Consider the following 16,221-nt stretch of genomic DNA (forward strand, 5'->3'; position numbering starts at 1 on the left):
GCCTACTGTATGAACGTGGATTACTTAAATGTTGTTTTTATACAACACAAAAAAACAAGACCAAGCCAATTAAGTATTTTTTTCATTTAATTCAATTGATTGTTTGCACAGCCTGTGTTTTGATTTTTAAAAATACTGGTTCATCGTAATATACAATTATTAAAATGTATTTGACAGTTTTGCTTGTCATAACAAACTTCAGCAACTGATGATTTTGTTTAATTTTAAAGCCTGGCAAAGTATGATGCGAGTGCATCTCTGACATCACTGCTGCTGTGGTAGGCCCTGTAGTACCTGGTTCTCTCTTCCAGTTGCATTGCTGGGAATTATTTGTTGTTGTACTTCATCCTCCTCAAAAGACTCATTCTGAATTTCACAGCAATGATGCAGCACACAGCATGCCGTAATTAGTATGTTCATTATGTCACGGCCCCTCCTCTGCAGTGCAGGGGCGGTTCCTCCTGAGCCTGCCTGTGACAAGTGGGGGCTCGTCTGTAAGTTAAAGTTAATTGTACTGTAGTCTTACTTTAGTATTTTAGTTTACTTTAACATTTTGTCATAGTTGGTTAAAGTTTTGTCTAGATTGCCTTTGCTTTATTATTGATACGTTTGTTTATTTGTAATTTGGCTTATTTGACTATTGTTTTATAGTCAATTTGGGTTAGTTTAGTTCAGATTGACACATTTTTTGTTTGAGGGGATGTTTTGGTTGGGCCAATATTGTTGGAGAGAGCGTTGAGAGCCATGTGTTCTTTTGGTTTAGTTAATTTGGTAGTTACATTTGGGTAGCAATTCACTCTGGGTTTTTCTGGGTTGTTGTTCAAGTGGGAGTCCTCTCCTGTTCAGGCTTATCAGCGAGTGTCAGTAGGAGGCTTGTGGTGTTTTTGTTTTAGGTGGCAGTGAACATGGGTAGAGCTTCCCTTTTCCTTTTCCCTTACATCAGCTCGGGAGCACCTCCGTGCCAGTTTCTGGTTGTCTTTTCCACTCCACTGGTTTTGTGTGCATAAAACCCCACCACATGTGACTGCACGAAGACCAGGGCCAGTTAGTTCGTTGTTTTTGGATGATAGTGGGGTGTGGCTCTTGTCCTTGAACCCAGACTGACAGCAGGTGAATTGTGTTTTGTTTTGGAGCATTTGCAATGGTTGTATTGGCTGAGTAAAATGTCTTACATTCTGAGTGGTTTTGTTCAAGCTCCTTCAGAAGTAGCCTTAGAGTTGTGTACTAAGGAGCAGTTAATTGAAATTGCTGAACATTATCAGATTGAGATTGTTGATTAAAAAAATTAAAGAGACTGTTAAAGCGGGGTCTTATGGAAATAGGTGTTTTTTCGGGTCAATCTGCTAGTAGTGAGGGTACAAGTTTTCAGTCTTTCATTAACTTTTGAGCAGCAGAGGGAGCTGTTGCATATGCAGTTGGAGATAGCGCGATTGAGAAATGCTAATAGACCAGAGGGACTACCACAGTTTGATGTTTCACGGAATCTTTGTTTGTTGCCTAAATTTGATGAGTCAGATCCAGACACATACTTTGCTTTATTTGAGCGTATTGCGGAAGCTAGAGCTTGGTCAGATTTGGACATGACTTTGTTGTTGCAATGTGTACTTACAGGTAAAGCACGTGAGGCTTTTGTAGCACTGAGTGTAGCTGACAGTAAAGTGTATGATAAAGTTAAATCAGCAGTTCTGAAGGTCTACGAGCTTGTGCCAGAGGCATATCGTCAACGTTTTCGTTACAGGAAAAAGTTAGATTCACAAACCTATTCTGAGTTTGTTTGTGATTTGACTTCTGCATTTAATCGTTGGTGTACAGCTTCTGAAGTTAGTACTTTTGAGGGTCTGTCTAATTTGATTGTGTTAGAACAGTTCAGAAATTCTGTGTCTGACCAGGTTGCTATATACATGAATGAACGTAAAGTTAAGTCTCCAAGTGATGCAGCAGTCCTTGCAGATGAGTACAGGCTAACACATAAAAGCCATTTTGAGTCAAACAGTGACATGTACCATAAAGATAACTTTACTTCTAGGAATAGTAGGTCACCTTATTTTGGAGCTTCTTTTCAAAGGCCTCAGCAGAAGTTTGGGTCTGGAGGACTTAAAGCACCGGTTAATGCTAATACCTGTCTACTTGAAGGACATTGGAAGAAAGATTGTCCTCTACTTAAATCAAAAAAGTCAGGTCAAGTTAGACCCGCTGTGATGGCAGCTCCTGTTACAGCCTCTGACTACCAGAATGAGTTTTTTCAGCCACTAGTTGAGTTTGATTCTCAGTCTTCCCACGGTGATTTTTCAGCCTTTATTTCAGATGGTGTAGTGTCCCTGGTAGATGGCAACCAAAATGTTTCAATCAAGATCTTAAGAGACACTGGAGCTTTAGATAATTTTTTGGGGGAATCTGTGTTGCCATTCTCTAAGGAGTCTGATACTGGCAGATGTGTAATGGTACGTGGTGTGGGTTTAGTTCCACTCTCCTCTCCTTTACATTAAGTTACCCTAAAATGTGGTCTGGTAGAGGGTGATGTAGATGTTGGGGTGAGACCCCAGTTGCCAGTAGAGGGAGTACACATGATTTTGGGGAATGACTTGGCGGGTAGTAAGGTGTGGGCAGATGGCAAATTAAACATCTTTATGAAGCAACCTTCAGTGTCCCCAGCAAGGGTATCTCCAGATCTCAACTGTGTGTCTCCTAAGGTATTTCCAGTTTGTGCTGTTACCCGCGCTGCCTCTCGTAATGATGTTGAGAGTAAGCCAGAAAGTCTTGAGTTGCCAGTCAAACTCCAGACAGAACAGTTGACTAGTTCTAGAGATTCATTGATAGCTGAGCAAAAGGCCGATACTACCTTGGCTGATCTGTTTGATAAAGTTGTTCCTGATTCAGTGGTGAGGAATAGCGCTCAGTGTTATTTTCTTCTTGATGGGCTGTTGGTCAGGAAATGTGTTCCATACTATGATCAGGGTCTAGGAGAACCAGTTTTTCAAATAGTTGTACCTACTACTTTGCGAAATAAAGTGTTGCAAACTTCACATGATGATGTGGCAGGTCATATGGGTGTTCGTAAAACTTATAATGGTATACTCCGTAATTTTTTCTGGCCACGTTTAAAGCGGTATGTAGCTCAGTTTATTAAAACTTGTGATACGTGTCAGCGCACAAGCAAGCCAAACCAGGTTTTAAAGCCAGCACCTTTGTATCCAATACCAGCCGTAGGGCAACCTTTTGAGCATCTTATTATCGATTGTGTTGGGCCTTTACCACGGTCCAAGTCAGGTCATAGTTACTTATTAATTGTTATGTGTCAAGCAACTAGATATCCGGCAGCTTTTTCCTTGCGTACCATGACTTCAAAATCAGTAGTTAAAGCGTTAACTCAATTTATTTCAACATTTGGGATTCCAAAAATCATCCAGTCAGATCAGGGGTCTAACTTTACCTCCCATTTATTTGCTCAGGTTCTCAAACAGCTTAAAGTTAAACACAACAAGTCTACTGCGTTCCATGCCCAGAGCCAGGGTGCTTTGGAACATTTTCATCAAACTTTAAAATCCTTGCTTCGTGCATATTGTACAGAACTGTCTGCAGATTGGGAGGAGGGGTTACCTTGGCTGTTACTAGCTGCTCGTGAAGTAGTGCAGGAAAGCACAGGGTTTAGCCCAAATGACTTAGTGTTTGGTCATAAGGTGCGTGGGCCTTTAGCAGTGCTGCAGGATGGTGGTTTGCCTGAAGAACCACCTCGGAACCTTATTGACTATGTAAATGGTTTTAGGCTGAAGTTGTATAGGGCTGGTGAACTGGCGAAAGAAAAACTAATGTTCTCAACAGAAAATGAAACAGAAATATGACGGACAGGCTGAGCTCCGTGGGTTTAGTCCCGGTGATCATGTACTTGCTCTTTTGCCTCTTGTAAGTTCACCTTTTCAGGAAAAATACTGTGGTCCTTTCACTGTGTTGCGCAACGTGTCAGATTTGAACTATCTAATAGAAACCCCTGGTCATAGGAAGTCCTCTAAATAATGCCATGTGAACCTGTTAAAATGTTATCACTCCCGTGATCTAAGCAAAGTGGAAGGCACTCCAGTGGTGAGGTCAGCGTTGACTGCTGCTCCAGTCACTACATCTTGTGGCTTTAACTTTGTGGAGGGGGGAGAAGAGGAGGTAGTTAGGGTTTCGGATGAGGTCTTACAAGGTCGGTTGAAAAACTCCCAGACTTTGCAAAACCTTGGGGTTTTGGTAGATCATTTAGACTCTGAGAAACGTGATGAATTGGTAGCTCTTATTAGAAGCTACCCTGTTTTGTTTTCTGACACTCTATCGAAAACCCATTTAATTGAGCATGACATAGATATCGGAGATGCTAAGCCTATTAAACAGAGATTTTATCGTGTATCTCAGGAGAAGAGACTGCAGTTGGAAACAGAGGTGCAGTATATGTTGGACAATGGTATTGCGGAGCCATGTTGTTCAAATTGGGCTTCACCCTGTCTTCTGGTCAAGAAGTCGGATTCCACTTTTAGACCTTGCACTGATTATAGAAAAGTTAACAATGTTACTAAAGCAGACCTTTACCCTCTTCCTAGGATGGAGGACTGTATTGATCAAGTTGGGTCGGCAAAGTATGTTAGCAAATTTGATCTCTTAAAGGGATATTGGCAAGTACCCGTTACCAAAAGAGCTTGTGAGATTGCTGCCTTTATAACTTCATCTGGTTTGTTCTCTTATACAGTGATGCCTTTCGGCTTGCGGAATGCTCCAGCCACATTCCAGAGGCTGATGAATCGGGTGGTCTCAGGTCTGGAAGGGTGTGCCGTGTATTTGGATGACGTGGTCGTATACTCAGACTCTTGGGAGGAGCATGTCTGTAGAGTGCAAGCCCTATTCGAAAGACTGGTGTGGGCCAGGTTGACTATCAATTTGGCAAAGTGTGAGTTTGCTAAAGCTACAGTCACATACCTAGGCAAGGTTGTGGATCAGGGTGTTGTCTGTCCCGTGGAAGCCAAGGTTCAGGCTGTGAAGCAGTTCCCACAGCCCTCCACAAAGAAAGAACTGATGCGCTTCCTGGGAATGGCGGGGTACTACCGTGCTTTCTCTAACTACTTTTTGGTAGTAGTGTCCCCCCTGACCAATCTGTTGAAAGCCAAGGCTGAATTTATCTGGTCCACCCATTTGATGCAGTTAAGGCTCTTTTGTGTTTGGCACCCGTGTTGGCAGCACCACATTTTGGGAAACCTTTCAAATTGCAGGTAGATGCCAGTCAAATTGGTGCTGGGGCTGTGCATCTCCAGGAAAATGATGACAATGTTGAGTGTCCAGTCAGTTTCTTTTCCCGTAAATGTAATAAGGATCAGCAAAACTATTCTGTAATTGAAAATGAGGCTTTAGGTCTCATTTGGGCTTTACAGCACTCCGAGGTCTATGTTGGTTCTGGTTTAACCCCTGTAACTGTGTTTACTGACCACAACCCACTTATTCTTCTGAAGTCCCTGCAAAATCCAAACCAGCGCCTGATGCGTTGGGCTTTGTTCTTGCAACCATTCAACCTCGATATTAGACATATTAGTGGTAAGGATAATATCATTGCTGATGCTCTGTCCCGTGCTCCTTTAGCCTAGTTTGTATTTTCTCTCTGCTGACCCCTGCGGGCTGTCTGCGCCTCTTTTCTCTTAAATTGCTCCCCAGGTACCAGGGCTGCTGAGTTTGAGGACGGACAGTCAGCTAGGGGACACGGGGCTACTGTTAGAAGCCGGGACTGGTATCCGTTTTTTTTGGTTTTTGGGAGGAATTTTGGATTGTTCTAAATATGTTGGGTCGTAATTTGGGTTGAGGGTGGGACCCTCATTTTAAGGAGGGGGGTGTCACGGCCCCTCCTTTGCAGTGCAGGGGCGGTTCCTCCTGCAGGCAGAGGAGGGTCGTTAGTGATTGGAGTTGGTGTGATTGGAGCTACCTGGGCTCAGGGTATTTAAAACTGCTTCACTAACCCATCTCTCTCTCTCTCTCTCCCTGCTCTTCCAGGTATGATCCTGTTTTGTTTGTTCCTTTGTAGGTTTACCTAGTTTCCACTCAGTCATGTTCACACACACACACAGATTCATGCATCCATGCACCTTACCTACACCCTACATTATGACATTTCCACACCTCATTCCTTTTTCTTTGTTTAAAGTTAATCGTTTTTGGTTTACAATAAATAACCTTTTGATTGGCCTATACTTGTTGTTCATGTCCCCTCATTTTTGCCACAGGCTATGAGCCGGCCTGTGACAATTATGTCAATGTGAGAGTCATTGTGTTTAAGCAAACATCTCCATCTTCCCTTCAGTCGACCAAAAGCCCCCTCTACAGTCATGCGAGAACTACTGAACCTCTCAGTACAGTTGGTATTTTATTATACTCTGTAGTTGCGCGGAAATAGCCAGGCATCTTTTTACTCACCTTGTTGCATGTTTTTGGATGAGTATGCTGAGAAACATATTCAACCTCTAACTCTTGATTCATCCTTAGAAACCGTTGGCCTCGGTGTTGTTGTGTGAGCCTCCTGTGTCGGTTTAGGCAGATAGTTTGCCGTTGTCCTGCTGCTCTTACATCGTTCAGTATATGCATCATGGTCCCGACATTTCGGCTATACTGTTGATTCAAGGAAATCATAAGAGAAAGTAAAACATAATTTTAAATTGGTCTCCATGTTTAAGCTAGCAGGGTTTTAATGCAGACAGTCCCAGAATTCCCAAAACCATTCTGATACGTTCAGTAGATAAGCAAAAAAAAAAAACTCACTGATGTATAGAAGCATGAAAACACTTTTTGGGATGTGATAATAATCATTGCTTTCTGGTGGTCATTCTGTAGGGATCATTGAGTATTCCCCAGCTCCAGGAGATTGAGAGGAGCATCCACAACATTATCACAGAGAATAATGCGGTGTACATAGAGGAGGTTCCCCTGGCCCGGGCTAAAGACATCCCAGGACTAAGGACTGTGGATGAGGTAACCGTGTGTTGATTTGGGGACACTCCTACGCAGATTAAAAGGAATAATGATGTTCGTAACTGTATTTGCAAAGTGTTGTTCATGCACTTAGCAACATACATTGTAAGTGTCAACCTGCAATTTGTAAGTGCAAGATATACTGCATAATAGCGTGTTGGCATTGGAGGATTCATGAATCCTCTGTAATTCTTCCTAGTTGTACCCTGATCCAGTGAGAGTGGTGTCGGTGGCAGTTCCCGTGGCAGACCTGTTCAATTCTCAGACGGATAGACGGACGTCAGTGGAGCTCTGCTGTGGAACGTAAGTGTTGTCTGTCTGTCTCTGTCTGTCTCACTCAATCACTCTTTCTCCCTCTCTCCGATAGATTCAAAAGGCATTTTTAAATGTATTACTTAATATTACTTGTTATTTACCATTATGAAATGACAATATGTCTCACCTTTCGGCATGTGAGGATGTGGCAAATTGCACAATATACTGTAAAAGAGCCACAATATGAAAATGAGAAGAGACAGTCGAATTTATAAGCTTTATCGTGGGTTAAGGTTAGAAACAGAACATATTTGGAGGAGTAGATTTGACAATTCCTATAGTAGTGAACAATACTAAATATTATATGTTCATTGGCTGTTCCAAAAGGGCCAAGCGTTTTTCTCTTTTTCAGGCATTTACTGAGGACCGGGGAGATCGGGGATTTGGTTATAATTTCCGAGAGGCAGATGGTTAAAGGGATCAGCCGTATCGTGGCAGTCACTGGAGACGATGCCAGAGAGGTGTGTTCTATACAAGCAAGAAGGCCTATGACTAAATAGGCCGTGACTTATTGTCAATATACCAGAGGTGCATAGATAGGCCGTGACTTATTGTGAATATACCAGAGGTGCATAGTAGCGGACTATATACAATCACATCACTCATGTATTCTCATGTTTTACAACACCAGTTAGTCCCTCGCGCAAGGCTTTTATGTTGCTGTTTCAGTATTAATTATGTACATTTTCCAATTTATATTTAGGAAGTCGTATATCACTGATTTTTTTAAAAACATTCCATGATCAAATAATATCTAATTTTTCCTGAAGTGTGCACTCCTTCACAACTTCCTACAAATCTAAAAACATTGGATTGTTGGAGGCATGGGCTAGTGGGAATTTCCACCATATTTCTTAAACCAGTCGTTTCCTTTCAAATCAGTGAAGGGTAGTGAACAAGTGCACACTTTGGGAGGAAGGAGAGATAATTGGGACATTGCCCAAGTTGAAAGTTTTGGCAAATCACAAGGCTAGCAAGTAGTTTTCAACGAGATCCATTCTGATATTTGTTGTTGTTTTGTTGGCTCACAGGCTCGAGAGGCGGGACAGGTCCTGACCCAGGAAGTGGAGTCTCTGTTGGCACGTCTTGCAGTGGTCGCCAGCCCCTCCCTCGCAGATGCCCACCGGCTGGCCAAAGAAGTGGGCATACTGACAGATGTATGTATGCTTTTCCGCTCCCGCCCCACTGACCTAACTGATAGTCATCAGACAGACAATATTGAAAATGCTCCAAAAGGCAATTTCAGACAGTATTCAATTATGGCTTAAGTGTTTGAATAGCCGAGAGCATGGGACCTGCATTTTTGTCAAAATTGAGTTATTTGACATAGCCTTGTTCTGTTCAATGTTCTCTACCTATAAAGTACTCTAAATACCTCAATTCATGTTGTTAAGTTCAAAAGAATACAAGATAAAAATTGGTTACACCATTCAAACTTTAAAGCCAATTTTCTCAGAATCATCTTTTTGCAGATAGAACCTTATAGTCCCAAGCTATCACATTACTTTAAATAGTTAGAATTAAATGCAAATATGACACAAATGCTTAGGCCTTATATGTGTTTTGTCCCAGGCAGTGGATTGCACTCCCATACCACAGTGGAAGCGGAGAGAGCTTCAAACTCGCCTCAAAGGCCTACAGAGGACAACCAACACAAGCATAAGGAAACTGGAGACCAAAGAGGTAACTCAAGCACACAACCCCATTGTCCTTTCAAACGTGTATTATTTCCCCCACAATAGCTACTTGACTTTAATGTGACAGGTAAAAAGTTGATCCTATTTTCTAACTTTTTGTATGTGAGAATACACATGAGTCACAACAGCATTATAAAACAATCACAGTTGTTAATGCATGATAAATAATGGTAATGTACTATTGTACTTTTAACTACTTTCTCTTTCTTACTTTTGTCCAATTTGCAGGCTGCTGTGGAAGCCCAATCACTATTCAAAAAGAATGGCAACAAGACTATTGTAGTGGACACTGTGGACACAGACTCTATATCAGTATGTTTTTCCATCTGAAGTTCTGATGAGGCTCAGTATGTGTTCAGCATCCACAATTAGATAACTTTGCCCCATATTAAACTAATGCATCAGTACTCGCAGAGTGAGTTACTATATTTTATCAATCACGTTTAGTGCAACCATCGTTTTTGGGAAACAGCTTAGATTCTAATGATGCGCTTAAAGTGGGATTTAATGATGAACTTACCGTTACTAAGGCTCTGAGAAACTGAGCCATGAATGTAAAATCTAGTTGATCCCGTTGCTGTCATTGTAGGTGCTGATGAAGACCGTGAACCAATACAGTGACAGAGCCCCAGGGACCCTGGTCATGCTACTCTCCCACCAGCAGCCATCGGGGAAGGTCCTGTGCGCGTGCCAAGTGCCCAAGGTATAGGGTCTAGCTCACACATCACTGTATAGGTCAAGTGAAAGTAATTGAATAGCAACAATTGTAACAACTAAAGCTGCATACAGTCTGAAGACACCTGTCTCTTATCACGCTCAATCTCTTTGTCTGTTTTTGTCTATGTGCCGGCCCAAACAGTCTCTCTTTTTGTCTGTATCTTTTCTCTTCTCTCTTACAATCAACACCTATGTATTTGGACATTGACGCTAACATTTAAATGTGTCTTTCTACTCCAGCATTTTGGATTTGAGGTCATATATTACAGTATAGAATGTCACCTTTTATTTTAGGGTATTTTCATACATATATATGTTTTACTGTTTAGAAAAAGACAAAGTGCTTTCATTTCTTAATGGTAAAAAAGATAGGGGAGAGTGGGGTAAGTTGTGCCGAAGGGTTTGCTGAGCCACCCCTTGTTTCTAGGAAACCATACACAAAATTAATCATGTGACCAAATATTTAGGAAGAGGTCATTATTTCATGGAGTCTGTGAAGGAAGAAACCTCATGGAAAAAGTGGTAAGCAAGTTAGGTCCAAAAAACAGATTTTCACAAAGTCAAATTAATTTGTGTTATATCTAAACCAAAGTAGATTGTTTTAAGACTGTTTTATACATCAGTTGGGGTCTCTATAAGTACAATATGAGATCCTAAACCTAGCATGAAAGTGCATCCTTGTAGCTGTATGGGCTAATATGGTCAAAATGATTGCTTTGTGGTAAATTGATCCAATGGCTAATCAATATACCTCAAATGAATTACATTTTGGCACAGTATTTTGAAGACACCTCATGTTCGTGTGATTAGTCAAGTTCAAATGATGAAAGATGCCTTCCTCAGTTGGATTCGCCCTCCTCTATTTTCTTCCCAGGTGTAATGCAAGGCATTATTGCTGGGATATGAGGTTACACCAGGACCTGAGTCAATGTTAAAAGTGTTTGAAAAAAGTGCAAAGTGTTAGAAATGTGTCCCTATGCTAACCCTGTCCCTATGCTCAATTTACCCCATACCCGGGGTAAGTTGTGCCAAGAGACGACTTCTTTTGGACAACTATGGTTTTCAAAACTGTTATGTTTACATGAATTCTGATTATTTTCGGGGATAAACAACATCCTGAAATATATGTAGATATCTTTGTTAGAAAGAATAGTATATTTCCTTTGATATAGTGATCCTGAATGTAAATAATGGCTCAACATACCCCACTCTCACCTATGTACAGTGAATTCGGAAAGTATTCAGACCTGTTGACTTTTTCCACATTTTGTTACGCTACAGCCTTATTCTAAAATGGATTAAACTATTTATTTCCCTCATCAATCTACACACAATACCCCATAAAGACAAAGCGAAAAAAAGTTTTTTTAGAAATGTTAGCAAATTTATGACAAAAAAACTAATAAGAAAAACACTTATTTACATAAGTATTCAGACCCTTTGCTATGAGACTTGAAATTGAGCTCGGGCATCCTGTTTCCATTCATCATCCTTGAGATGTTTCTACAACTAGATTGGAGTTCACCTGTGGTAAATTCAATTGATTGGACATGATTTGGAAAGGCACACCTGACTATATAAGGTCCCACAGTTGAAAATGCATGTTAGAGCAAAAACCAAGCCATGAGGTCGAGGGAATTGTCCGTAGAGCTCCGAGACAGGATTGTGTCGAGGCACAGATCTGGGGAAGGGTACCAAAACATTTCTGCAGCATTGAAGGTCCCCAAGAACACAGTGGCCTCCATCATTCTTAAATGGAAAAAGTTTAGAACCACCAAGACTCTGCCTAGAGCTGGCCGCCCGGTCAAACTGAGCAATTCTGGGGAGAAGGGCCTTGGTCAGGGATGTGACCAAGAACCCGATGGTCACTCTGACAGAGCTCCAGAGTTCCTCTGTGGAGATGGGAGAATCTTCCAGAAGGTCAACCTTCTCTGCAGCACTCCACCAATCAGGTCTTTATGGTAGAGTGGCCAGACGGAAGCCACTCCTCAGTAAAAGGCACATGACAGCCCGGTTGGAGTTTGCCAAAAGGCACCTAAAGGACTCTCAGACAATGAGAAACACGATTATCTGTTCTGAAACCAAGATTGAACTATTTGGCCTAAATGCCAAGCGTCACGTCTGGAGGAAACCTGGCACTGTCCCTACGGTGAAGCATGGTGGCGGCAGCATCATGCAGTGGGATATTTTACAGCGGTAGGGACTGGGAGACTAGTCAGGATCAAGGGAAAGATTAACAGAGCAAAGTACAGAGAGATACTTCATGAAAACCTGCTCCAGAGCACTCAGGATCTCAGACTGGGGGCGAAGGTTCACCTTCCAACAGGACAACGACCCTAAGCACACAGCCAAAACAACGCAGGAGTGGCTTCAGGACAAGTCTCTGAATGTCCTTGAGTGGCCCTGCCAGAGCCTGGACTTGAACCCTATCGAACATCTCTGGAGAAACCTGAAAATAGCTGTGCAGCAATGCTCCTCATCCAACCTGACAGAGCATGAGAGGATCTGCAGAGAAGAATGGGAGAAACTCACCTAATACAGGTGTGCCAAGCTTGTAGCGTCATACCCAAAAAGACTCAAGGCTGTAATCGCTGCCAAAGGTGCTTCAACAAAGTACTGATTAAAGGGTCTGAATACTTATGCTAAAATTTCTAAAAACCTGTTTTTGCTTTGTCATTATGGGTTATTGTGTGTATTGATGAAGGGAAAAAAACAATTTAATCAATTTTAGAATAATGCTGTAACGTAGCAAAATGTGGAAAAAGTCAGTGTCTGAATACTTTCCGAAAGCACTGTACGAAAATACTCTCAAATAAAAGGTTACTTTTTTTTTTACTGACGCCTTATATGAAACATTTGATCTCAAATCCAAAAATGCTGCAGTATAGAGCCAAATTAAAACATGTAGCTTCACTGTCCAAATACATATGGTATTGTGTGTGTGTATGTATATTCACACACTCTTTCCTGCCTGTTCTCTCTCTCCATCACACCAACACTCACTCTACATCTTTGTCTCTCCATAGGGCTTTAGTGCTCTTTCTGCAAGTGACTGGGCCCTGACAGTGTGTACCCGCCTGGGAGGGAACGCAGGTGGCTCTGCCACTGTGGCAAAGGGCACAGGGAGTGTGGCCGACCTCACTGAGGCACTCAGGTGTGCTGAAGAGTATGCCCAGGACAAGACCCAAAACATACACTGAGTACAAACATCCAGGGATCACAAGCCCACATTTACCATAGGGTGTAGGCAAAATATACCCCTGTTCAATGGAAAAGTTATTCAGCTGCCACATGGGGGGTTGATATAATATACTAGCCTAAAGAATATATACTGACAAAATCTCATATCACAGCATACTACAGGTCGAAGGAACCTACTGTTTTGGGGGGGAATAATGACTGTGAGAAGGTCAGTTCGGGTGACTTTTAAAAGGACAGCCTACTCTAAAATGAATTAAAATATAATGATACTGACATCTAAAGTATAATTTCACCTGATGTAGCTATAAATAAATAGGCTGAGGGTTACCCATCTGCATTTACCCCATTGGGCTAATCATTAGCTAGATCATAAACATTACCCTGTTGCTAGTTAGCAACATACTGATGACTTGAATGTCCGAAACGTTGCACTGGCACTCAGCCAAGGATCATGTACTGTGAATATAATGTAGGCCTACCTATCTGTTACACCTGACCCATGGTACATTTAGCCCTGGTCTCCCTTATGCATTCAACACCATTGGCGAGCGCTAACGCACATAAACCATGCCACTGCTAAAAACTCTGGTTTTAAAATGGTGCACTAAGTGGAGTAACACTAGAAAGCTCTGTGATCCTCTTTTAACAGTGGCCATCAACAATGGTGTCAAAGGTGTGTTTTCCAGTGACTGCATTAAGAATGTTGTAGGCTACAATGACTTGGCATGCATGTTTTTTCTCCACTGGCAATTTGAAAGCGCTTTGAGAGGGGTCTTCTTTTCTCGCATAGAATGTGACGAGCTGACCAATTGTATATGTACACTATTCTACTATGGGGTTGTCTAATTTTGCTGTTGCTTTACTTGTGTTGTTGGCTGGGGAAAATTAAATGTGGACAACAATTTTTGATTAGATAATTCAACATTCATATAACCAAAGGTACCGGGTCTCAGCTCTGCCTGGCTCTCATTTGGATCATAGGTGCCGGGCCTCGGACCCAGTGGGATCCGGACCAATTTAACCCCTGCTCTTATTTATTATGGATGCAAGTGTCTGACATTTCTGGCAGGACCCAGTATGTACATGTGTATGATAAGCATTATGAATAAGTAGTCAGTCAGAGATTTCTATTGTTGTATTGTGCCTCTGTCCTAAGATTGTGGAGAATGAGGAAAGTCCAGTTTGTCCTGCGATGTACTGACTGCCAGCCTTGTCAATTTTTACAACGTATGAGTGTAAGCATTATGCATATTCCAGTTGTCTACTTTCTTTGTTTTAGAAGGAATAAAGACATTTGAGGTAATTTATTATTGTACAATTTTCACTAATTATTCACTTGATAACCTTGAGTAACTCAAAGCTCACATTTTTACAATAGGTAAACAATAGCCACTAGAGATCCTGGTTCGAATCCAGGCTCTGTCGTAGCCGGCCGCGACCGGGAGACCCATGGGGCGGCGCACAATTGGCCCAGCGTCGTCTAGGGTAGGGGAGGGAATGGCCGGCAGGGGATGTAGCTCAGTTGGTAGAGCATGGCGTTTGCAACGCCAGGGTTGTGGGTTCGTTTCCCATGGGGTGGTATGAAAAAAAAAAATGAAAAAATAAAAAGATACAAAAGAAAAAAAAAATTAAAATAACAAAAATCAAAAGTAACAATAATGTATGCACTCACTAACTGGAAGTCGCTCTGGATAAGAGCGTCTGCTAAATGACATAAATGTAAATGTAAATGCATAATGGCAGTATTATTGAATCCTAAATTGTTGTATGACAGTTACGCTTTTTTGGTCATTTTCTCGTGCTGTAAAATTAAAGCCGAAATAGAAACCCAAAACTCCACATTCATTGAATTCATATACTAAACTCAGCAAAAAACGAAACGTCCTCTCACTGTCAACACATTGGTAGGTTGCTGGAGTGGATGTTCAGGTGATAGCTCGTAGTCATGGTAGGTCTCCAGTAGCTGATCTTGGTTTGTCACTTGACAGGAGTCATCTCTGAGGTTGGTTCTTGGCAACAGTTGATCCACATGTCTCCTCCAGATGATGTTTTCCGGTGTGTTAACTGTGTAGGACACAGGCCCTGTTTGTGCAACCACTGTGGCTGGTATCCACTTTGGACCTTTGCAGTAGTTTCGAGCAAGAACTCTCTCTCCAGCTATGAAGCTTCTGTCTTTTACTTTGCTCCGTCTCTCCACCTGTGCTCTCTGTTGCGTCTGTACAACCTGTCTCGTCTTTGGAGGTCTCAGGAGGTCAAGTCGCGTGCGAAGCTGTCTTTTCATCATGGCTGACGCGGGTGCCACTTTGGTTGTAGCGTGGGGAGTGTTTCTGTAGGTTAACAGGAAGGTGTTTAGACGCCTATTGAGGGAGCCGTTCCCTTGTGATGATTTTAAAGCTTGCTTCATCGTTTGGACAAACCTTTCAGCGAGGCCGTTCGTTGCAGGGTGATACGGCGCTTACTTGATGTGCTGAATTCCATTTGCTTCCATGAATGACCGGAACTCTTAGACACCAGTTGGGGGCCATTATCACTAACGAGTTGCGTTGGCAAGCCGAAGCGACTGAAAATTGACCGTAGCTCTTCGATGGTTCTCTCCGCTGAGGTGCTCTTCATCACTGTGACCTCAGGCCATTTGCTGTGTGCGTCAACTACGACTAAGAACATACGATCCTCCAGTGGGCCTGCATAGTCTATGTGGACTCGCTGCCAAGGCTCCTCTGGGAAGTCCCATGGGGGTAGTGGCGCTAGCTGAGGCATGTTCCTCATCTTTTGACATGCAGAACATGACTTGGCCTTGTCTTCGATAGCTGCATCCAGACCTGGCCACCAAAAGTAGCTGCGTGCAATCTCCTTCATTCGCACCATGCCACAGCGCCCTGAATGGAGTTCTTCAAGCACCTGCCTTCTCAGTGGCGGCGGTATAATGACTCGAAAACCCCATAGCAAGCATCCAAACTGAACTGTGAGCTCGTTTCTTCTCACTAGGTAAGGTTGTAGGCTGTCCGACATCTCTCCTTCTTTTCCACGAGTGACAATGTCCACGACCTCAGACATCACTGGATCAGTGTGGGTGAACTTTTTCACTTGGACAGATGTAACTGGGGCGTTCGTCACTTCCTTGAAGTAGAAGATTTCAGCCTGGGAGTGCTCAGTGTGTGCGACAGGTAAGGGAAGCCTTGAGAGGCCATCTGCATTGCAGTGCTGCTCAGACCTTCTGTACTTGATATCGTACTAGTGAGCAGGTAACAATAACGCCCATCGCTGCATGCGGCTGGCTGCAAGCGACGGAATGCCGGTGTGGGGACCAAAGATG

At 42.5% G+C, this 16,221-nt stretch overlaps 1 protein-coding gene across 1 annotated transcript in view; it reads left to right on the forward strand.

Annotated features, from left to right (window-relative positions):
• The window catches only part of LOC311113702 (alanine--tRNA ligase, mitochondrial-like), a gene marked incomplete at its 5' end in the record, with an annotated part of 29,136 nt that extends 14,922 nt beyond the window's left edge, over window positions 1-14,214 (forward strand). Inside the window, 8 exons of the mRNA XM_084157003.1 lie at window positions 6,841-6,978; window positions 7,178-7,281; window positions 7,646-7,754; window positions 8,325-8,450; window positions 8,866-8,976; window positions 9,219-9,302; window positions 9,580-9,693; window positions 12,734-14,214. Of these exons, the coding sequence (XP_084013129.1) occupies window positions 6,841-6,978; window positions 7,178-7,281; window positions 7,646-7,754; window positions 8,325-8,450; window positions 8,866-8,976; window positions 9,219-9,302; window positions 9,580-9,693; window positions 12,734-12,907 (960 nt within the window). The 3' untranslated portion in view covers window positions 12,908-14,214. The remainder of the gene's footprint in view (window positions 1-6,840; window positions 6,979-7,177; window positions 7,282-7,645; window positions 7,755-8,324; window positions 8,451-8,865; window positions 8,977-9,218; window positions 9,303-9,579; window positions 9,694-12,733) is intronic.
• Between the last annotated feature and the right edge of the window lie 2,007 nt (window positions 14,215-16,221).

This window comes from Coregonus lavaretus (genome assembly GCF_964263955.1).
Source record: "Coregonus lavaretus genome assembly, chromosome: 40".
Classification (NCBI taxonomy): Eukaryota; Metazoa; Chordata; class Actinopteri; order Salmoniformes; family Salmonidae; genus Coregonus; species Coregonus lavaretus.